This window comes from Panthera tigris, chromosome B2, assembly GCF_018350195.1.
Source record: "Panthera tigris isolate Pti1 chromosome B2, P.tigris_Pti1_mat1.1, whole genome shotgun sequence".
In the NCBI taxonomy this organism is placed as follows: Eukaryota; Metazoa; Chordata; class Mammalia; order Carnivora; family Felidae; genus Panthera; species Panthera tigris.
The window spans coordinates 127,391,615-127,415,848 of NC_056664.1; the positions used below are offsets into that span (position 1 = coordinate 127,391,615).

The window sequence follows — 24,234 nt, forward strand, 5'->3', positions numbered from 1 at the left end:
ACAGGGCAGAGGGAGAAGCTGGGCTTCAAATGGCCACAACCATAGCCTCAGCAGACACTATAGGCAGCTCGGGAGCTAGAGTGCCCTTCAGAGTTGGGGCAAGGGGGCCGGGCCTTGCATTGCTACTTTGGTCAGTCACCAGATGGGGGTCTGACTATGGGTGAGGTGCCTGTCTTCAGCTGATGGCAGTCTTCTGAGGAAGACTCAACCGTGAACTCTCAGTAGCTCACAGTCCTAGCATCTGAGAGAAGGGGGATCTCAGGGGAATCTGGCTGGTGCTTTGCAGCATCCATTGCACCATCGGTAATCAAATAACTATGTCATATTCCAGCTGTTGCATAAGGTACTTTGTATAGAATTTCACTAATCCATTCAGTAGCCGCAAAAAAAAAAAAAAAAAAAAAAAAAAGAAAGAAAAGGAGGTGATATCTTTCCTTTTCTAAGAAGAAATAGAGGTTTAGAGGTTAAGTAACTTGCCCAAGATCACATACAAATGGCAAGTCCCCCTCACTCCAAAGCTCATGTTCTTTTCATGTTGCTGCTTCTTAGGGTAAGAAACATGGTGGAGTGGGTTATCTAAACTCTAAGATTCCTTGAAATCCTTTGGTTCTAAAGAAAGTTTGGATTAAATTCATTGTTATTAATACTGTGACCATCCATGCTACCACCACTTAGAAGCAGATGTAGCATGCAATGTTGACTAAACCCAGTTAGATGTGATCCCTGGCTTTGAGAGGTATGGGCTAGATTGTAGAAGTGAAGAAGTACGTTCAAACAATGCAGAAATGTCCGTTTTCTCATTCACAAAATAGTGCAATTTGCAAGATTATTGTAAGTATTTAATTTACACATGGAAAGATAATTGTGCATGACCTCAGGTACTGTAGGCACCCCGAATTTATTTATTATGTTTAAATGGAATAGAAGCATACAGATATTAGACACTATTTGCATTTACCCTAGTTGGGAAGCAAAGACAATTCCATTTTGATTTTCATTCATGGTGTTCTCGTGGGAAAGCCTCCTGGGCTTTAACTTCCACATCTGTAAAATGAAGGGCACGAGGTGGGTGAACTAGGAGCAGCGATAGCCTACTGAATGTTACAATGATAGAGATCCAAGTGGTTCAAGTTGAAGAAGCAGCGCATGAGGTCCACAACTGTCCTGAAGTGAAGCAGCCTCCTACATCAGCAAGTTTCCGGCATCTCTGCTGTGGCTTCTTGTTATCCCCAAGGGAAATGATTTTCCTCTTTAGTACCTATAGTGTGTGCCTTACACATAGTAAGTACAGACTGACTAGAGTGTAGCAAACATATTCTATGAATTCAAATAGAATCTCAGCCTAGAACAGAATTCAATTTAATTTTTATCATGAGCAGGAAGGAACAAATGACTTGATGCTCTTCTATCATGTAAAACTCATGGTTATTAAAAATTATCTTGTAACACATATATTTTAAAATATATGTAAACACATGTGTTAATGTTGTGTATATTTTGAAGTATACATGTGTGCGGTATGTATGTCTGGTTTTTCTCAATTTCTGGGTGTTTGAGTGGTGAATCCTTGCCACGTGCCATTGTGCACTAGAGATTTAGAAGTAAATCGGGGAGACATGCTGTCTGACCTCATGAAAATTGTCTACATATATATCATGTATAAATCCAGAATGCATACACATTATGTGATACATGTAGAACTTTGCCCTTTTCATTCTTTACTGTTTTGTTTTTAGCTTGACTCATCTTATGAATCCGTGGTATTTAATCCAGGAAAAAAATATTTGACAAGGAAAGAAGTGACTAAAATTCGATGAAGGATGCCAAGAAAAATAGTCTTAAATTTCAGTGGTAGTACCACAAAATTTTCAGATCTGCCACCCGCCAGATGCAGCAACCAAAAACAACCCAAAAAAACAAGCAAAAAAGAAAAAAAAACCCAAAACAACAAAAAAAACCAATCCTTTCTCTATGTGGGATGAAGGAAGTCTGTAACTTTGTGTACTGGCATTACACAATGTCACATTCTGAACTCAAGATAAGGGGGGTCATCTTAGAGATACCATTTCTTTTTTTTCTGTCAACTTCCATTTTCATTGGATAGAACCCAAAGAATCAAAGGGGAAGCAGACAGCAAAAGGCTCCCACCCAAGCTGTGTCCAGAATATATTTTATTTTACTTCTTTGTATTTCTTATTACCAGCTACCAAAGGAGGATGACAGGAAAATGTAATCGTTTAATCTGCCGTAACACATTTCCACTTGTGGCTAACGAGATACCACTCGCCTTGCAATGATTCAATCCCATCTTCTATCAAACACTCTTAGTGTAACATGTTCCCTCCTGGCCTTTTCCTAAAACCCTGAATCACATCAACTGAGCATTGACATTGTTCTTTCTTTTTCTATTTTTTTAATCCACAAAAGACAGAAGAATAAGCACATTAATATTACTTGGATGATGTACCAAGTGGGGGACAATCGGATGTACTTTTTTCATTAAAATTTCATTAGCATTCGCATTTGCCTTTGTTAATGGTTTTATTTTTATTTTTTAAAATTTTTTAATGTTTATTTCTGAGACAGAGAGCATGAGTGGGGGAGGGGCAGAGAGAGAGAGGGGGACACAGAATCCGAAGCAGGCTCCAGGCTCCAAGCTGTCAGCACAGAGCCTGACGCGGGGCTCGAACTCACAGACTGCGAGATCATGACCTGAGCCAAAGTCAGACACTCAACTGACTGAGCCACCCAGGCGCCCTTATTAATGGTTTTAATAGACCAGTTACTCCAACTTAGGAGATTTTCTAACCAAAGTCCTCATATTTCTGAAATGAGTGTACCCCCGGAGGTAGATGTACATCTTTAAGTGACTTGTACATCACTAGAAGCCACGTAAAAAAATCAAACTGTGAATTGAAAGGCTGCACCTAAGCATGACATCATGAAGAAAATTGATTGAATGGAACAGGATATAGTGCCGCCTTTGTCTTTTGCATCGGCAGCCCAAATCTAATTGTTGAATAATGTGCTTTAGAAGACAGTAGTGTCTTTCACTGAAATGCTGTGCAGAAAGTTCCAGCCAGTCAATGTGCTATTTCTAGTCAAGTGTATGCAGGGTTTACATACTGAGAGCAGCTGTAAAGATGTTGGCATAGGAGCAACTTCAAAGCCAGTTCAACTAGAAATTTAGATTGGTGCCCAAAAGAGCTTCTGTGAACTACAGGTGTTTAATTTTCAGCTTTCCTGGGAGCAAGTGTTCAAATATAGTAAACAAATGGCAAGACAGGCTGTCCTTTAAGGTTTTGCCTTTTTTTTTTTTTTTCCCTCGTTCTGTGGGCAGGGCTTTGTGGTGTCTGAGTTGTTAATGACCACATGTGATCCTCCGTTTGTCAGCCCTATGTTGTCTTCCATCCAGGCACTTAGAACCTTTGCTCTTATGTTTTAACCAGGAGCCTCTGGCCTGCGTCTTAAGTTCTGTGTGATACGTATGTTTCTTACAAATTCTGTTATGAGACAAATAGCGACTGAGGAACTTCACCCGCCTTGTCTTCTTTTGAATCGTGACTTAATTTTATAGAAAATAAATTTGTGAAGTATCATAAAATAATATCCATAAAAATGATGTAGAGAAAAAAGTATTTTTGGTAATTTAAAACACTATTCCTTTCAGGCAAAATCGCATGTATGTAAGCTATTTCCACCACTTTACAAGCAAATATTAACTTTTGTTAAAATATCAACTTTGCTTTTTGGCCCATTTTGCATTGTGAGGCTAACAGTCTTTCCACACAGAACAGGGCCACGCTGGCTGGGTGGTCCTTCACAAAAATTCCTAGTGTCTTGCTCATCTAAAAGACTGAAAGTCAAGGGGCACCTGGGTAGCTCAGTAGGTTAGGTGTCCAACTCTTGATTATGACTCAAGGCATGATCTTGCAGGTTTGTGGGATCGAGCCCTGCACCGGGCTCTGCACTGACAGCATGGAGCCTGCTTGAGATTCTCTCCCTCTCTTTCTCTCTCTGCCCCTTCCCCTGCTCACATGAGTACGTGCATGCTCTCTCTCACTCTCAAAGTAAGTAAATAAACATTTAAAAAAGAAAACAAAAAACTCTGAAAGTCAGCTGTGTATATTGGAGGGAGAAGAAAATCCTTTTGATTTTCTTGAGTAGAGACTCAACTCAAATTATCTTAGTAAGTAACTTTCAGAAAGATATGTTATCCAAATATCTCCTATTTACTTTAATGCATTATTAAAGAATCCCCAGATCGAAAGTTTCTCATCTTTTGGGGGGCTCAGATTTGATGCCAGAAGGACAGAGTCTTCCCATCATATATACCCTCCCCTAGAAAGATGATATATATGTATCTAAAGCTTTGTATTTACATTGGAATCCCAAACTGCCATTATTTGAAATTTCCCTTTCAGTTTTTCTGTAAAATGGACTTCCCTGTGTCATTGCAAAATTCTCTGGGGCTCAGTCTGCCTCTTCATCAGTGTTATTATAACACTCTGTGTTATAACTTGCACTATCCGGGATAATGTTATACCTATTATTGTTCCAAAGTCACTTCCTTAGTGAACACCCTCCAAAAGTTGCCTACTTGATATTCTACATGGGATCATGAAAGGAATCTGTATGTTAAAAATAATGTTTCCCTTTTTTCTCAAACAACACTGCAAAGCCAAATAGTCAGGAGCGTAGAAGCAATTTGACAGAAATTTCGAGTGATCATTAAGCCCCTCAAATAGTTGAGCAAAACAGATGTTTGCAGCTTGAGCACTCCTAGGCTCTCCAGTGACAGTCAGTTTGCCCCAGTTCAGACCTCTACAAACTTCTGTTCTTAGGTCTGTGCCTCCAAAGGGAAACACACTGCACTGTTTGCTCTGTAGACCACCCAGCCCGCCCACTTTTGGTGGTTTGGCCTTCTCTCTGGCTTGCCTGCAGGTGCGACCTTATTCACCCACCTATCACAAGTCACTCTCCCAGTTTTCTGGAGTTTAGAAACAAAACTGACTAAAAGACAGGAAGCAAGTAGATTCTTATACTATCCTGGAAGTTTGTGATTACAAAGTTCGGTGACCTTCATGAACTTTTTCAAGTGTGTTTTTACTGCAGATTGTGTGGTTGATGTGGAGGGTCCCCGGGGTAGAGGTGAAGCAGTGTAGATGTGGAGAAGTTGATGGAGTCGCCTGGATGTGCATCGCCTGCCAGAGGCACTACAGAGTTGGTGCCTACACCACCTCGTCCCCAACCCGGAGAAATTCAAAATTAGATAAACATTTTGGCAGTGGTGTGGCAAACCAAAATTCAACTTCACTTCTCAATAGGTGTATTAACTTTATAAAAGTAATAAACTGGTTTTTCTCTTGTAAAGTAAGCTTGTAGGCATCAAGAACACACTAAAGCAGCTACATTAGGTAGAAAGTAGGTGATTTTCCCCCCCTGATGTAACCACACTCTAAATCTTCACAATCTGAGACAGCTTGCTGTGTAATTTTAAGCCAGCAATATCCAAAATAGCACAATAACTACTGTTGGCAAGATGTGGAAATTTTCTTGAGCAGTCAGAATATATCCCAGAAGCCAGGATGTTTGCTGACCATTGGGTCTAATTCCATTCAACCTGTGTTGCCTGATTTACAGCTCCAGAGCGGACAAATGAACTCAAACAGGCGGGGACTCGTGAATGCTCAAAAAGACCCTGTTGCCTCATAATCTGGTGAATTATATATACATCACATTCTTTCCCTTCCAGAAGTGTCAGATATCTCCATGACTCTCCCGGAAGCTTCCTCCTGCTAAAGGGAGCAATTGAAGCTCTACTGTGTGTGAAGAACTGAATCTATCACCAAACTAGGGTTTTAGAACTAGAAGAGACATTTTTTTTTTTCCACACGTGGATACCAAGGCCTCCATGGCTAGTGACTAGCCCAGATCCCATGGTTGGTTAATGGAAGAGTCAAGACCAGAATCTACTGTGATCCACTTGTAGTATTACCAAATAGTCACATAAACAGATTATTTCAAGAAGAAGCCAATGTACTTTTCTCTCACCTGGCACAAAGTAATCACTCACCAAATTCTAGTGGTTATTATAGTTTTTGTAATTATCAATTCTCTGCTTCTGTGTATACGGAAGTATTGTTTGGCTTGTACTGAAATTTTAAAGAAGTATTTTACCTTCTTGGAAGGTACAATTTTAGATCTGGAGGGGATCTTGAGAGAGCTTCTAGTTCAGCATCACGAGTATATTGTTCTTGCCACAGTGTTGTTTTTCAAAAATAATAACAAACCATTTTTTATTAGATCTTTGATTTAGCTAGAAAGGAGTTGGAATAGAAGATATCTGTTTAAAGTTTAATTTCAGAGAGTGTTGAACAAACTTAAGATCATCTATTTCTCTTCCTCCCTCTCTTTCAGACTGTCCTCTAATATATTATTCTTGAGATGTGTGCAAAGTTGACATTATATAAATATTTTGAAAAGTAATTAATTCCAGTGATGGATTAAGGCAGTGAGACAGCGTATTTAAACAACCTATTTATGTATAAAATGGAAACTCTTACTGAAAAAACATTTTTATTTTAAAAATCTATATTATGGAATTTTTACATCAGTCCTTATTACTAAAATGTTTACATAAAAAGTATTCCATAAAGGGACAAAATTATGCCAGTTGCGTCTATAATTTACTTTTCTCTAAGCTATCACTATTTAAATGGCTGTCATTTATATGTACAAGCCTGAATGTGTGTGTGTGTGTGTGTGTGTGTGTGTGTGTGTGTGTGTGTGTGTGTGTGTGTTTAATGCCCTGAAATTAAAGACTCATTTGGAAAAATTGAGCTACAGTGCACATTTACTCTGCCACTGCCATCTTCTTCCCAATATATTCTCCCAACTTATTGGGAGGGTAGGTTAAACCAAAACTTGTTCTAGCTATTAATTTCGGGTTCTTCACCTGCACCACATAACATGGAATAAATTGGAAGCAATAACTTTTCACTCCTACCTCCAACCCTGACCATCCTCCGATAACCATATGTAAAGATACCTAAGACAGAACTAGAAACGAATGAAAGTAGGGGCCCAGAAAATTGAATGAATGAACAAATGATCTGAAACATTGCTAACATGCTCCACTATTAATAACCACAATCACAGCACCAAAAACTAATGTTATTTGGGCATCTTACTGACAACCAAGTGCAGTCCTAGTATTTTATATGGATTATCTCATTAGCTGCATTCATGTGCTCAAGAAGTTAGTAATGTGCTGATGAGCCAATAATGACATCATTGCCTTCATGGCTATTAGAACTATAATTAGCTGTAATTAGGATAAGATATTCTCCACTTCTGTTGGTTTTATTTAGCACTATTTTTCTGGTTTAGTGCCAAAACAAACCAGTTTTACTTTGCAGCACTGCCTCGATAATCCATATGGAAAAGTTTTCTGTGACATTCTCAAGTGAAATGAACATTAGGTGGGTGCTTGTTTTTCATAGTTCCCTCAGTTTTTCGTCAGGGGTGATAAAACACGGAAGATCAGAGTAAGACAGATCTTCGATGAACATGGGATTGGTCGCTTTGCTGCTTTTATATCTTACCCATCGGCAGTTAGGCTCTGCTGCAGGAAGTCCCTGTAGAATTAGTCTTCCTACTGCTGGGACTGTTCTTTGCTCTCCCCAAATAAGCTGCCAGGGTAGTTCGCTGTCTTTTTCTTCTGGTCCTCTGTCAAGTCCCTTGAATGAGGCTGCAGTGATTCTTACAAGGATCTTTGTTCACTGGTAGTTTTCTGTGGTTTATGTATGCAAGAGTAAGGATTAAAAAAAAAAAGATCTGTGTTAAATACAAATCTGATTGTTTTGCTTTCCATAATTAAAATCTTTTCATTTTCTGCTTTTACTATAATTTTTCTTTTTTTTTTTTAGTGTGGCTTACAGAATTCTGCCTACCTTGACCCTTTATCTCCTCTTTCACCCCACTTTAGATACTACATTTCCACAAAACTAAACTCTTAGGTTACTTGAACAGTCAGCTAGCTCTTTTACCTGCTGGTCTTTGCACCTGTTGACCTACTGCCCAGAACACTTCTCTTTTTCTCCCCTGCCTCCCTCTTAACTTGGCCCACTTCCGTGCTGCATATTTAGGTCTTAGTTTCTCTCATCTGTTAGAAATGGCACTGTTTCTACGAAGTCTACCCCTAGGTGATTGCATTCATCTACCTGCTCTATCAGAGCAATTTGCACAGTGTGCTATTGCTATCTATTTATCTGTATTTGAAATAATCTGTATGTTCCATAAAGTCAGGGATTATATCCTGTCCACGATATGCTTGGTATTCCTAGCAGCCAGTACAGTGCCAGGTGCAGAGATGCTTACTTAATAAGTATTTATTGAGCAAGTTGATATGGGGATGGTAAGGGATGAGTTAGACAGTGTGAACAGGACAGTCTAGAGTGCTGTATGTGTCATTCAAAGAGGGCTTGTCCTTTTGGATCCCAGAGAAGATTTTGAGTTAGAGAAAACATTTTTGTCCTTACATTTGCATTTTCATAGATCTTTCTTGTAGTGATGTGGAGGATGAGTTGGAGGTGACAAGACTATTGACAAAGAGGCTAGCTACTGAGCTTTTGTCCAAGAGAGAAAAGATGTGAAACTTAAGCTAAGTAGCCATGGGAATGGGATAAGGAGATGAATTAAATAACCATGGATAAGATAATGTCATAGTCTTGGATAAAAATTCGAGAAGGCGTGGGAGAAAGAAGACAGAGGAGGATATTCAGAGGTCTAGTTTGGATGTTTCTTATGCTACTAACAACTATAAAGTGGATAAAAACAAATAATTTGAGGAATGGTGTTTGAATTGAGGGATCTATGAGACCTTCAAGTGGAGACATTGAGTAGACATTCACAAGTGTGGGTGTGGTGCTAAATAGGACATGCATGTCACCAGCATTTGAACATAATGAAGGCCTGGGTTTGGATGACATCATCCAGAGAGAATGAGTGTAGACATAGAAAAACTGAAGGGAGAGGAGAGCCCTGTAAAGTACTGCCTTGAGGCACACTTGGTTGTAAGGAACAGAAATCTACTAAAGCCACATAAAGAGAAGTGAGATGGTAGGTATAAATTCTCGTCATAGAATTCAATGAAAAGCCACAAAGAACAGCTCCTTCCATTGATTTCTGGACATGGAATGTTAAAATTAAAGTCTCTGTGCTTCTCACAGTTTTGATTTTCTCTCGCCTCTCTGTTTTCTACATCTGTTCTCTTTCTCTTTTCTCTGCCCATCAGTGCCCTTTGTTTGCAAGTGGGCAAGGTAGCCACTGTTTTTCAGTTTGTATAACTTTGGCATTCTATTTTTCATCATTCTGTGAATAGATTATCTGTGTCCCTAACTTCACTTTCTCAGAGAGAGAATCTGACTGAGTAGCTGAGACTGTGATTTGGTTCCCTTCAGGTCAGGAATCCTTCCCTGGGGTGATGGTTACCAATATGACTGCGTGAGATGTGGGAGGGGCAAATCCCTTTGGGAGAAGGTGTACGCACGGAGATTGTGACTGGCTTCCGTAGTATGTTGTGATTTAAGGGAGTACCTCTCAGATTTTGATGTACTTATGAGTCACCAGAATATCTTTTGTAAAATACAGATTTTGTTTTGTAGGTCTGGTTGATTCTGTGTGTCTAACAAGCTCCAGGTGATGCTGAAACTGTGGGTCTGAGAATCACGCTTGAAATAGAAAAGATTGTGAGGGCAGTTAGAGCAGGTGCCTGCTGAGAGAGGGCTGAGAGAAGGGCAGGAGGAGAATAAGGAGAAGGTAGGAACTATGAGTGAAAAGACTACTCAAGAATCTGGGAGTGTTCAGAGACATCAAGTGTTGAAAAGGGTGAGTGAGATAAAATTGGAAGCCGCTATAATATAAACAATCTGAACAATGTTCTGGATTCTTTTCAGCAGTGTTCAGAAGCCTATGTATTAGAGAGGAAGAAGGTCCATGGCTGGATTAATACAGAGTTGGGGTTTGCAGTGCAGGAATATGGAAGGGGATAAGAGACTTGAACATACTAACCAGAAAAGGTAGATTAAGTGATCGGGCCTACAGCTTTAGGTTGTTTCAAATTATGCATTGCCTTTAGATTGTTTTTTTGTTTGTTTTGTTTTTTAAACGCTTGGAGAAGGATTCAACCACTGGTTAAGAGAGAACAGTTTCCCATGAACATGTGTGTGGGTGTGTGTGCATATGCATGCACATGTGCTTGTGTGTTTAATCCTCTTGCAAGGGAGATATAGCTACATAATGAAGTGAATCTGGAAGACTTTCCATCATTTCACTCATTGGTTCAGAAAATATTACCTTTCAGAGTTACGTATGGAATGTTCTTAATGCTCCAGTGGTTATGGAAAGGCAAGACTTGAAGTTTAAACATGAACAATACTATAGAAGATAGAAATGTATCTGAAGGTGTGGTGCATATGAATCGCTTTGAAGATTCAAAAAAAAGTTGTCAAACTTAATGGTGCTTCATCAAGGAACTTTCAACTTCTTGTTAATTTTCTAGCCATATCAGACTTAACTGATTCAAGTAAAATGGTACCCTTTTGAACTAATGTGCAAGTCATTGCGATAGCTTCATTTTCGTGGTGCCTCCAAAGAATGTTTTGAGGCTGAAACATCACAGTGGGAAATCAAACCATTTTCTGGTTAGCTCTGGGGAAACCAGTATTTTAGGAGGACTTTGGGAGTGAATTGATATCCTTGCTTGGCTGCTGGAAATTCCAGCAGGAGATTGGAATGACCAGTGTAACCCTGGTTTAGGAGGGATCCTCCCGTCCGTGGAAATGCCGTCTTTGAGTGTAGGGTTTGCAGAGGCGGGGTGGGGCCGGCTGGGGAGGGCTGGGGAGGGGGAGCTTGCCAAGTGTTTCACATTGACAGAAACACAGATGTCACAGCCAGACTGCCTTCAGATTCTTTGCTGTCCTGAAAAAATATGCACAGAGGCCTGAAATCACTTAAATTTAAACACTTCACTGTAATGACTCTGTATTATGTATAGTTTTGTATATTATCAGTCAATCAATATATGCCAGCATCTAAAGTATTATTTCTATTTGACATTTTAGCAGCGTTACATCTGGCAGCATTTTACTTGATCTGGAGCAATCCTGTGTGGCTCTTCCTGGCTTTGTGAAGCGTTAGGCATTAGAACCGATCCTGGAATTCTCAGTGGTTGGCCTTTACACGTCATCTTCAGAAACCACCACGGCTACTAAATATTTTAAACCTTTTTAAGCAACTAATAACCTTTATTCATTAGAATGTAATTTATTCACATAGATAATTCAAACAATGACTCCAGATGGATGCAAACTGAACAGGCGACTTAAGCATCATTTTCTGGAGATGGTTTTCACCAGCTAGGTTTTCCAGCAAATTCATCAGCGACAGTTTTATACACATTCAAATAAAAAAAAAAATAAGATTTAAGTGTATGCATTTTGTTCACCACTTAACACATTATAGGAAAACCAGTTATCCCATCTACAGATCTGTGTTGAAAGCAGCTAAAATGGATTTCTTTTGATTTATCTTTTGGAGCTGGATACTCCTGCCTTAGATTTTAAAGAACATACTATTTGAGTTACAGGCAAGTACTTGAAACCAGGTTGGAGTAAGAATCCAAATCTCTGAGATTAAAAAAAAAAACAAAAAAAAAAAAACCAGCAGAACCAAAGATAACGATTATTAAATCTGGATCTAAATGCTCTTTATAAATCGAAGTAGGCTTTGGCATGACTGGGAGGTTTTCAATCTTAGATTGGAATTTCTTTGAAGAATAAAGTTTTGTAAAATAAGGGAAATAAGTGTAAGTAAATTCTTGCTAAACCCTGGCAGGCATAGGCAAGAGCTAGGGGTGGTGTTTGGTTTGTTGTTTAGATTACTGGAAAACTTTGCTTGTATAAATTTATAGGTGTGAATATGTTACTGTATCCGTCTTTGAAAACCATTTGAGCCAGATATTTTGAGTTGAGTATTGTTTAGAAAATATGTTAACTCTGGTTTTACCAAGACCTCATTCAGTGGCTACTTCAGGAGCCATCTTTTTAAGTAGGTGTGCCTTTAAATTTTTTTTTGTTTAACATTTATTTATTTTTGAGCGACATAGAGAGACAGAGCACAAGCAGGGGAGGGGCAGAGAGAGAGAGAGACACAGAATCTGAAGCAGGCTCCAGGCTGTGAGCTGTTAGCACAGAGCCTAACATGGGGCTCGAACCCATGACCTGTGAGATCATGACCTGAGTGAAGCTGGCCATTTAACCGACTGAGCCACCCAGGCACCCCTTACTTAAGTAGCTATGCCTTTAAGAGAGAACTAATTAATTTCTTTAAAAAAATGTTTATTTATTTTGAGAGAGAGAGAGAGGGAGAGAGCGTGCAAGCATGGGCAGGGGAGGGTCAGAGAAAGGGAGAGAGACAAAATCCCACAACTGCTCAGCACTGTCAGCACAGAGCCCATTGCTGGGCTCGATCCCATGAACCATGAATCATGATCTGTGCTGAAATCAAGAGTCAGATGCTTAACTGACTGAGTCACCCAGGCATCCCGAGAGAGAACAAATTAATTTCTTAATGAACTAGTTCATTGTATAGGAATCAATTAATCGTGACATATGATTGCTCTAAATGGGCAAATTCAAATCACCATATTTTAGACTACCTAGTATTCTTTACTAAAATATTTCAAAATTAGTTTCTTAAAATATATTGATATCAGGGTGATTACACTATGTTTAAGAAATTGCCCATTAGAAAACATTGTCTCTTAAAATAGTATTTGAGCCCACCACTTTGCTGTCTTTTGTTTAGTTGTGGAAATTTTTTTTTTCCCTAGGAAAACACTAGACTTACATTCAGAAGAGCTGGTTTGAATCTTGGTCCTCTTATCAATTAGATGTGTAACTCTGGGCAAGCTACATAATCTGTATCAGCCTTATTTGTTTCATCTGAAGATAGAGGTGGTATTAATTCCCAGGGTTGTTATGATGTCAGATAGTATATGTGAAAGCCCTTTACCGTGAAGTTATGTATAAATATGATTAACATGATGATACTATACCTAGTTTAACCGATTTTTCATCCAGCTAAAATAATCTCTATTTAGTAGCACTATCTCTAAATGCTATCTTGCAACTATAGATGAAAATCATACAGAAGAATGCTGTAAATATTTTTTTTTTAAATAGATATTATGGGTGTCTTCCCTTTCTCTTTTTCATCCTAAAGAGGGCCTAAGGGAAAAAGAGATTCTATTAAAGTGGAGTGCTGTTTTTTTTCCTCTCTTAAATTATTGATGCACAGATTTTGTGTTATAGTAATGATTAATAATAGTTAACATTTATATAGTGCTAACTGTGTGGCTCCAAGGACCTTGCATTAACCTATCTAATCCTCTCAATAACCTTGGGAGGTAGGTGCTTTTATTGTTGTGTGAAGATAGTGAAACTGAGGAGATTAACTTGTTTGAGATTACAGCGTCCAGATTGAATTTTCCTATACCTTTCATTCAGATCTTAGAGAAGAATTTGACCAAAAATATGTACATCAGGCTAAAGGAATTCATGAACAGTATTGGGTTTTGGATGTAGTGGATAGCATTTTATTTTGGAAAAATGCTGTTGTTTCATGCATGTTGAAATGACACAGAGATTGTATCTTATTTTCTTTTCTCTTTTTCTTTTTTAATCTTCTGCCTTTTACTGGATACATTCCTGTTAATCTATTAGGATTATTTCTCTCTCTTGAGCCCAAGGTACAGTAACAGGAAGCTAACGTGTCAGCCCAGTGTTCTCAGTCCTATACTATGAGTGAAATAACTGGAAGAAAGAGCCCTAAAGCCCCATCCAAAGAGATATTCCAGAGTTCATGCATGCTGTCTTTTTCTGACTTAGACTTTGTTTGGCTTATACCGTACTTCATCCTTCTTTAATTGAGACATGTTTCCATTGATTTAAGTTATTCATTTATTTGTTCATAAATTTAACAAATTTTATTGAAAGTCTTCCATGCACCAGGGATGCCGTGAGGTCCTGAGGAGTAAGACAGTGAGTATAACAGTACATACTCTGCTTGTTGGGCTCAGAGAAGCCGACAAGCAAATAATGTCACAAGTGGAAGTAATACACTGCTCTGATTAAAGCTACAAAGGAGACGAATGTGGTGGCTCAAGGATGGATGAGAGAAGGCATTTGGCCAACACTTAGTGATCATAAATTGTTTTCCTCTGTCTTCAGCCCTGTACAAGACAATGGAGACCCAGGGAGGAAAAGCAGAGGGAGGGCAAGTTAGAAAGAATTGATGGGGAACAGAGTTGTCAAGGATACAGCACATAACACAAGGTGGCCACAGGGGAAAGAAAAAAGAAAAACCTAACTTGAGCAGTGTAGTATATCTGATAAGTCCTTGTTTCTTTCACTGAATCATGGAAGAATAAGCAGTATTTGTAGTAACTACCATGTTCAAGAAAAGTTATTGCATATTTTATTCAACCCAGTAAAAGAGGGAGGAGTACAATACATTTAGAGTGATTTCCATTAACATGGCCAAAGCATTTTACTGTTTGAAAGTGTAAATGTCAGTTTTATGGCACTTTATTTATCCAGAATGTTGAATACATGAAATTACCGCCTACATTTATACAACTATAGAAAGAAACGTGAATATTAATTGCAAAAGCATGACTAGATAGAAAGACAGTAGACCTTGGTTTCTGGTTCCAACTGGTGATTATGGCCTGGAGAGCTAATAGTTGAGAAATACGTGATTTCTTTACTTTTCTTCCTACCTCATATTACCTTCTGTCATTATATTGTATTATTTATTTGGGCCCAAAACTGAATTCTAAGAATCATTCTGGCATAGACTTTGTCTTTCTTGTTGACTAATCTATACTATTTAGAATAGTGCCATATAACAGGCACTCAATTATTATTCACTGAATGAATGAGAGATAATCGCACAAGTATATACGTAACAACTGTAATGAACAAATGAAACAAGTGAAAGCATTTTCAAAACTATAAATATTCCACACATGCAAGGTGATGGCTATTTGAATTTTAGAAAAAAATACAATCTGCCCGAAGATAACTTGTTTGCTTGTTTGTTTATTTTGTATTGGTAGCTTTCTCTTTAAACATGTATTTCCTAAGTATTTATCTTCCCTTATATCTGTGGTTATAGTATTGACTTCTACCTTTGCGTTTCTGTAACTCCTTCCACCTTGGTTCAATTACTCTCTAGAGTAGAAATGCTTAACCTGGGCCAGTGCACCTTTGGGAAATCCATTGTTGCCTCTTGAGGCCTCATATACTCCCTAAAACAATGTACTGGCTTCCATGTGTTTTACTAGAAAGAGTTCCTGTAACTTTTACCAGATTCTTAGAGTATATGACCCTCCCTCCCTGCCAAGTTTAAGAATCATTGCTCTAAAACTTTGTATTTTTCTTTTACTTTTTTGTTCCTTTCTTGCTTTTTCTCCTTGAGATGGCTTCATTCTCCTTTTATTTTTCATGGTTATATTTTGGTATTTTCAAATGTTTACTATTTGATTGTCCCCAGTGTGTGGTATTCTTGGTTTATTGTATGCCTCTAATCCCCACCCTTGTCTCTGTTTCTCTTTTGTCTGGCCAACAGTGTGGGGCTGTGCCAACTGCAGAGTCATCCTATCCAACCCTTCTGGGACATTTACTTCTCCGTGCTATCCTAACGACTATCCTAACAGTCAGGCTTGCATGTGGACCCTGCGAGCCCCCACCGGCTATATCATTCAGATAACGTTTAATGATTTCGACATTGAAGAAGCTCCCAATTGCATTTATGACTCATTATCCCTTGATAATGGAGAGAGCCAGACTAAATTTTGCGGAGCAACTGCCAAAGGCCTATCGTTTAACTCCAGTGCGAATGAGATGCATGTGTCCTTTTCAAGTGACTTTAGCATCCAGAAGAAAGGCTTCAATGCCAGCTACATCAGAGGTATGTAAACCAAAGACGACGCCAACCTTCTGCTTTCATTTAGCATGTTCTACAGTAAACACAAGGACCAGAAGACAAGAGTTACGCTCTTTTATGTGAATGTGAATGATTAGGATTAGAATTTAATGGCAAGAATCTGTTAATATCCTTCAGCATTCTCATTAGCAATATATAGTTACCAGATCCAAAATCTGGTTACAGTAGAGCTGAATTCTTTTATATTGTTTATATGCAGAGCATTTAAAGGCTGCTTGGAAGATATTGTAGATATTCCACAGCTAATAATTAAAAGCTGTACTTCTAACATCACTGAACATTTAAATTTTCCTATTCAGAAATCATTTTATTTTAGGCTTTTAAGATGCTGCCCTTTTAAGGAACTATGCTACGGAACAAATATAAAAAATTAGCATATAAATTAAAGTTAGTTATTTATAACTTAAGCTAATAAACAACATAGCCTGAGGAAAACACCTTAAAAATTTCTTTTTTTTTTTTTTAGTTGCTTAAAATTTTTTTAAATTGTGGTAAAATACATATAACATAAAATTTATTATCGTAAAACAGTTTTAGGTGCACAAGTCCGTAGTGGTAAGCATATTCATACTGTTGTGTAACAAAGCCACAGAACTTTTTCATCTTGCAAAATGGAAACTCTGTCCATAGAACAGCAACATCCCATTTCCCCCACTCCCAGCCCTTGACAAACACTATACTTTCTGCTTAAGAGTTTGAATGCCCTAGACTATAAGGGGAATCATATAGTTTTTGTCTTTTTGCGACTGGATTATGTCACTTAGGATAATGTCTTCAAAGTTCATCTATGTTGTACCATAAGTCAAGTTTTCTGTCCAGTCTAGGGCTGAATAATATTCCCTTGTATGTACATACCACAATATCTTTATACATTTATCCATTGAGGGATGCTTGGATTGCTTCCACCTGTTGGCTATTGTGAATGAAGCTGCTACGAACATAGGTATACAAATATCTCTTCAAGGGGTACCTGGAAAGCTTAGTTGGTTAAGCTTCTGACTTCGGCTCAGGTCATGATCTCACAGCTTGTGAGTTCGAGCCCCGCACTGGGCTGTGTGCTGACAGCTCAGAGCCTGGAGCCTGCTTCGGATTCTGTGTGTCTGTCTCTCTGTCTTTCTCTGCCTCTCCCCTACTTGCGTTCTGTCTCTCTCTCTCTCTCAAAAATAAGTAAACGTTAAAAAATTATCTCTTCAAGACCCTTCCTCAATATTTTTGGATATAGCCAGAAATGGAATTTCAAGATTATATGGTAACTGTAATCTTAATTTTTTAAGGAACCCTCTTACTGTTTTTTAATGAACCAACTGCAGTGGCTGCACCATTTTACTTTCCCACCAGCAGTGCACAGAATTTACAACTTCTTCACATCCTTGACAGCACTTGTTATTTCCTGTTTTTTTTTTTTTGTATGTTTGTTTGTTTTTTATTTATTTATTTTTTAACTTGTTTTATTTTTTTAAATTTACATCCAAATTAGTTACCATATAGTGCAACAATGATTTCAGGAGTAGATTCCTTAGTGCCCCTTACCCATTTAGCCCATCTCCCCTCCCACAACCCCTCCAGCAACCCTCGGTTTGTTCTCCATATTTATGAGTCTCTTCTGTTTTGTCCCTCTCCCTGTTTTTATATTATTTTTGTTTCCCTTTCTTTATGTTCATCTGTTTTGTCTCTTGAAGTCCTCATATGAATGAAGTCATATGATTTTTGTTTTTCTCTTACTAATTTCACTTAGCATAATACCCTCCAGTTCCATCCACGTAGTTGCAAATGGCGAGATTTCATACTTTTTGATTGCCAAGTAATACTCCATTGTATATAAATACCACATCTTAATCCATTCATCCATCGATGGACATTTGGGCTCTTTCCATACTTCGGCTATTGTTGACAGTGCTGCTGTGAACATGGGGGTGCATGTGTCCCTTCGAAACAGCACACCTGTATCCCGTGGATAAATGCCTAGTAGTGCAATTGATGGGTCATAGGGTAGTTTTATTTTTAGTTTTTTGAGGAACCTCCATACTGTTTTCCAGAGTGGCTACACCATCTTTCATTCCCAGCACCTTAAAAATTTCTAATGAAAGGAAAAAATATATTTCTATCAAATGTATTTCCCAGATTCTGGCATATCATAACATTTGAATAATCTTGGTCTCTCTAAAGCCTCTCTTTACTTAAGGAAAACTCAGGATTCAAGACTAGCTTCTTAAGTAAATATCATGTATGAAAGAAAGAACAAAAAAGAAAGGCACCATTATGAAAATGACTGACCCTCATTATTATAAACTTGGGTTTTGGTGGTAGAGTTATTTACTGTTTGTGAGTCACAATCACAAATGTGATTCACATTAGGTGTGTGTGTGGTTAATTGGAAAACATGTGCTTTAATTTTTCACATAATGTTTTCAAAATTATAAAACCCTACAGGAAATTAGAAAAAAAAAGAAGCAAGTTAGAATTATCCATACATCTGTCATCTAGCCAAAACTACTAATAAAACATTGATGGACATATTTCTTTCCAGCCCTTTAAACAATACATGTAGTATACTGGGTTCATATTACGTAAGTATCCCTTTGGGTAAATAGACCTATAAAGTGCTTTATATTTAAAAAGTAGACTGAAATCCACCATTCTATTAAACTCCATCATGCAGTTTTTACTAGAATATTTACATGAAAATGATGCCTTTACCATAGACCTATATTAAAATCTATTCAATCTAGCATTCCTTGAAGCCAGCAATAAAGAGAATTTTTGAGGAGAGCTACTTCTGTCTCAAACCAGTACATGTTTCACAGTGTCTATTATATTAACATAGGGTGAAATCCATTGTATTACTTAATAATTTCACATGTGTCACAGAAAGACTAGGCTAACGCATTTTATTTTGACTATAATATGCAGATGATAATAATCATTATTAGTAATCAGTAACATTAATAATCAGTCCTAGCTCTATACTGATTATAGCAGGCACTGTTCTAGTGCTTTCCAGGTATTATTTGATTCCTATTGACCACGTGTGCAATAGGTGTCACCGTCCTTCATTTTATGGATGAGGAGAAGAAGGTAGAGAGAGGTGGAGTAACGTGTCCAAGGTCACATTGCATTTTGTGGAGGAGCTGGGATTGGAGGTGGCTGTGTCGCCCTTTTTACCTCTGCCCCTTGCCGTCCCTCACAAAGGAACTCAAATACCCAGCTGTAAAGGAAATATAGCTTAAAATTCCATTTTTATTTTTACTTTTTTACTAGACTGCCTCTCCTTCATAGAATTATCTTTACCTTTGCTCCTGAAATAGCCAGGTGATGGGGAAAATGAATAGGATATGGGGTCTCTGAAGGGGAGAGGGTAGCAGAGGACGGTTTGGGAAGAGTAAAAGGCAGTAATTGTTAATGAAAAAAAGAACTATTAGCTATTACGTTTAGAAATTATTTGAAAACTAATATATTTTTGAAAATTTTAATGTATAAACAGCTTTCCTGAAACAGTAGTTTCCTGAATTTGGGTTTTTGGGATTTTCTTTTTCAGTTCAGGGATTAAAAAAAGATACTTATCAACTGGGTTGGCTATAACTCAGAAGTTTTGCTGTGAGATCCCACATACTCTAACGATTAGAGTTAATATGGATGGGATTACATTTAGTTTTACTGATATAAGGTAATGGGTTTGTGACAGTCATGAAGGAGGTGTGAGGCAAAAGTCAGTTGATCCAGAGTGGTGGGGGTGGGAGGGCATATCAGATGTTTTGCGTCTCATTAGTTCATATTTGACGTTAATACATTTTATGTGTTATTATGTTTTGTCCTAGTTGCTGTGTCCTTAAGGAACCAGAAGGTCATTTTACCACAGACACTAGACAGTTATCAGGTATCTGTTGCCAAAAGTGTCTCTATTCCAGAGCTCAGCGCTTTCACTCTCTGCTTTGAAGCAACCAAAATTGGCAAGGAAGACCATGAATGGACAGCCTTCTCCTACTCAAATGCGTCCTCCACACAGCTACTCGGTTTTGGGAAGGCCAAGAGTGGTTACTTTCTTTCTATTTCTGGCTCAAAATGCTTCCTAAACAGTGTGTTACCTGTAAAGGATAAAGAAGACATTTTCACAGAAAGCTTTGAGCAGCTCTGCATCACTTGGAATAATTCTCTGGGCTTTATTGGTGTAAATTTCAAAAGAAACTATGAAGCAGTTCCCTGCGATTCTACCATTAATAAAGTGATTCCTGGAAATGGGAAATTGCTGTTAGGCTCCAGTGACAATGAGATTGCCTCTCTAAAAGGGGACATTTATAACTTTCGACTTTGGAATTTTACCATGAATTCCAAAATCCTCTCTAACCTCAGCTGTAATGTGAAAGGGAATGTGGTCGACTGGCAAAATGACTTCTGGAATATCCCAACCCTAGCTCTGAAAGCAGAAAGCAACCTAAGCTGTGGTAAGTCTGGGCATATTCACACTTTGTTTTTTAAAGCATTGTTCTATGGATGTTGGTCAACAAGAAATTATACATAAACACACACCATATACATATACATATATATATATATATATATATATATATATATATACACACACACATATATATGTGTGTGTATATATATATGTATATATAGGTAGTGGTCATTAATGAGCTTTTTTTTTTAATGTTTATTTTTGAGAGACAGAGTATGAATGAGGGAGAGGCAAAGAGAGAGGAAGACACAGAATCCGAAGCAGGCTCCAGGCTCTGAGCTGTCAGTACAGAGCCCAGCGTGGGGCTCGAATGTATGGACTGTGAGATCATGACCTGAGCTGAAGTCGGATGCTGAACTGACTGAGCCACCCAGGTGCCCCTGAGCTTTTTAGTTTCTAAAATTTTGTATGCTCAGCCATACACAGCATACATTTGATTACAAACCATATTTATTCAATCAAAGCTTTTGGTCCTACCATATTAAAGTTTTCCTTATGTCATAAAATGCCACACAGTTTATCACTGATGTAACAAGAGTGGTAACTATGACACCTCAAATAGAAATGTTAACACCAGGACTGAAATAAAAGAAATTAATAAGTGATTGTTTTTAATCACAAAGATATCGTGAAAAGTTGATCTTTATGACATTTCTAGTACCTTATTTAAATAAACAACCACCACCTAAAAGAATGCTGTTTACTCAGCCAGGATAAAATACCAAAGATATCCATTTTATGGAAAAATCTTCGATAATCAGGAATTATCAATTTTTTCTTTGAGCTTTTTTTCTCTGTTTGAAAATGACTATTTGTCATCTGTTGCCCTTTATGGTTGCTCTTTGAGAGACTTAAATGTGATATTACTGGAAGTAGCTAAATGCAAAACATTTAGGAAAATAATTCTATGTAGCAACGTTATATTAAAATAGACTGCTATCAAACATTCTTTATGTGCATGAGTTAATTTTAGAAATCATTATTTTATTACAAGACTGATTAAAATACAAAAGTAGAAGTTTCATTATCACTTTTGAATGTCATATGACTAAATTGTTGATAATAGATACTTTTTAGTCACAGAGATAACTTTCCTTAAAAGAGGAAAGCAGTGGGGGTCGCCTGGGTGGCTCAGTTGGTTGGGCATCTGACTTCAGCTCAGGTCATGATCTCACAGTTCGGGAGTTTGAGCCCTGCATCGGCTCTGTGCTGACAGCTCAGAGCCTGGAGCCTGCTTTGGATTCTGTGTCTACCTCCCTGTCTGCCCCTCCTCTGCTTATGCTCTGTCTCTCTCTGTCTCTCTGACTCTCTCTCAGAAATAAACATTAAAAAAAATTTTTTTTAAAAGAGAGGAGGAGAATAAGGGGTCTAATATTGGAAAGAAATCCTCATGTGACTTTGGAGGGGATTTTACCAAAAATTCATTCCCGATAATTTGAACAAAGTGGGACCCATTTGAAGATCTGGGACCACCTCCCCAGTTTCCAACCGGTGTGTATCCTTCTGGGGAATTCTTGTCCCCTAACCCTCAGGGTAAGTCACTCATTGCTCTGTGTGGTCCATGGTACGTCTGCAAATGGTGGGAGGCTATTAAGTGATGTCATTGGAGAGATATCTCCTTGTGGGTTGTTGGACAGAGGGTAAACCACAACCGTGTTCCAGAAGAAGACCGAAGAAGTTTATAAAGGAGCTAATGGTGTTCCTCAGCATCCCCTCAGTCTGCTTAGCTACAGAGGATGTTCAGGGACTCCTGAGAAGTCTTTCACTCGGTGATGAAATGGAGAAGATCAAGTGTGTGGGTTTGGTGTGAGATGGTGAGCGGTGAGAGGGCAGTGATGTTCTTCCTTCATCCAGGGTGATTCTCTTTACTCCAGGGGCCTGTTTTCACCATAGCCCATTAAAAAGTCATAATACAGACCATTTAATAGTTGCCTTTCTATGGGGTTATGTTTGAGGACTGCGGCAACCAAAAAAAAATTTTGAGTAGATATATTAATAATTGCTTATACTTAAGTTATACACTTAATTTGAATACTCAATACATATTATGTACTAGGTACTGTTTTAAGGTCTTTACACATATTAACTGTTTTCTACAACACAGATCCCATGATGTGGGTTTTATTACCAACCCCATTTTGCAGACGAGAAATCTGAGGCACAAAGAAATTAAGTAATTTATGCAGTGTTACTTCATTAATTAGTGGCCACGCCAGGAAGTGAACTCAAAAAGTTAGGTTTTAGAGCTGTGCTCTCTTATAAATGTAAATTAGACCGTCTTTTGGAAAATGCAGCACTAGAAGGTGAGCCACACTAGAGTAGGTGAGCTGCTTCTTGCCTGGATGAGGAGTATGATGGTTCAGGTGTGATCGGTGGGAAAACACTAGCTTTCCAGGGTATGAACACTGTATTTGTTTTTTGGTTTTTTTTAGACATTTATTCATTTTTTTTGAGAGAAACAGTATGAGCGGGGAAGGACAGAGAGAGAGGGAGACACAGAATCTGAGGCAGACTCCAGGCTCTGAGCTGTCAGCACAGAGCCCGATGTGGGGCTCGAACCCACGAACAGTGAGATCATGACCTGAGCCAAAGTCAGAAACTTAACTGACTGAGCCACCCAGGTGCCCCAACATTGTATTTGTTTTAAGCAAAATTAATAAGACTTCTTTCCTGTGTTGCTTCTTGGGTACATTAGTATGATAAAATGTGAAGGATATACATGGATTCCTAAACTTCTGTAAGAAATCCTCTAGACCAGAGGTTGGCAAACTAGGAAAGTTTTATTGCAACCCAACCATGCCTAAGAGGTTTTGTATTGTCTAAGGCTGCCTCTGGGCCACAGTGACAGAGTTGGTGATTGTGAGAGACAGAAACATGGCCCGCCATCCTAAAATTTTTCTGTCTGGCCCTTTAAGAGAAACTTTGCCCATCCTTAAAACTAGTCCAAAGAATCATGAGGGTCCAAGTTTCTGAAGCACATACTTGGGATGACACTGGAAAAGATCTGCTAGATCTCCTGGCCCACATGTAGTTAAACCAGCCACTTATGGGCTCATTTAGCCTTCAGACATTGATGATGGCAGTGGCCTTTACCTGTTATCCTTTATTTGTAATTGTTCCACATAATGCTTTTAAACAATGATTTATTACCAACATTAACAAATTAGACTTGAAATGAAGATAAATTTTTGGATTCTCTGGCAAACAAGAAACTAAACCTGGGTTAGTACTGGTGCCTGGCCAACACAACTGGGGGGAAGTGGTATCTGCTTCTTACAGAGGGAGGGGACTTCTCAACCCTTACCATTCTTTGTATTCTTTCCACGCCAACCCCCTTCCATCTTTAGATGGCCTTCTCGCCCCAGTAGGCATTTCTGCTTGGGAATCCCAACTTAAGCTAGTCTCTTCACTTAATATAAGGCAGGAAACTGAATTTTTTTTTAAAAAGTGGCCAAGGCAGTTGGTGAGCTAAAATGTAGATTTCCTCTCTCCCTTCCCCAGGATTCATTTATGGATATTCTTCAACACTGTCTTTACGATTCCTTTCCCAAGGCTTAGGATTACTGGAATGCATCAAACACATGCTTGGGTAACTTAGCCATCTGTAAGTTTTCAAAATGATTTCATTGAAAGAGCACAAGTTACAGAATCCGTGTATTTGAATTCCTTTAATTTTTATGGTGGTCCTCTTGACATTCCATGAT

At 38.3% G+C, this 24,234-nt stretch overlaps 1 protein-coding gene across 4 annotated transcripts in view; it reads left to right on the forward strand.

Moving 5' to 3' along the window:
• Positions 1-24,234, forward strand: part of ADGRG6 (adhesion G protein-coupled receptor G6) — a 140,389-nt gene that overhangs the window by 50,426 nt on the left and 65,729 nt on the right. For all 4 annotated transcript variants that reach the window (XM_007096370.2, XM_007096371.2, XM_042987239.1 and 1 more), the window contains exons 3-4: positions 15,697-16,038; positions 19,890-20,513. In XM_007096370.2, coding sequence (XP_007096432.2) covers positions 15,697-16,038; positions 19,890-20,513 — 966 coding nt within the window. The remainder of the gene's footprint in view (positions 1-15,696; positions 16,039-19,889; positions 20,514-24,234) is intronic.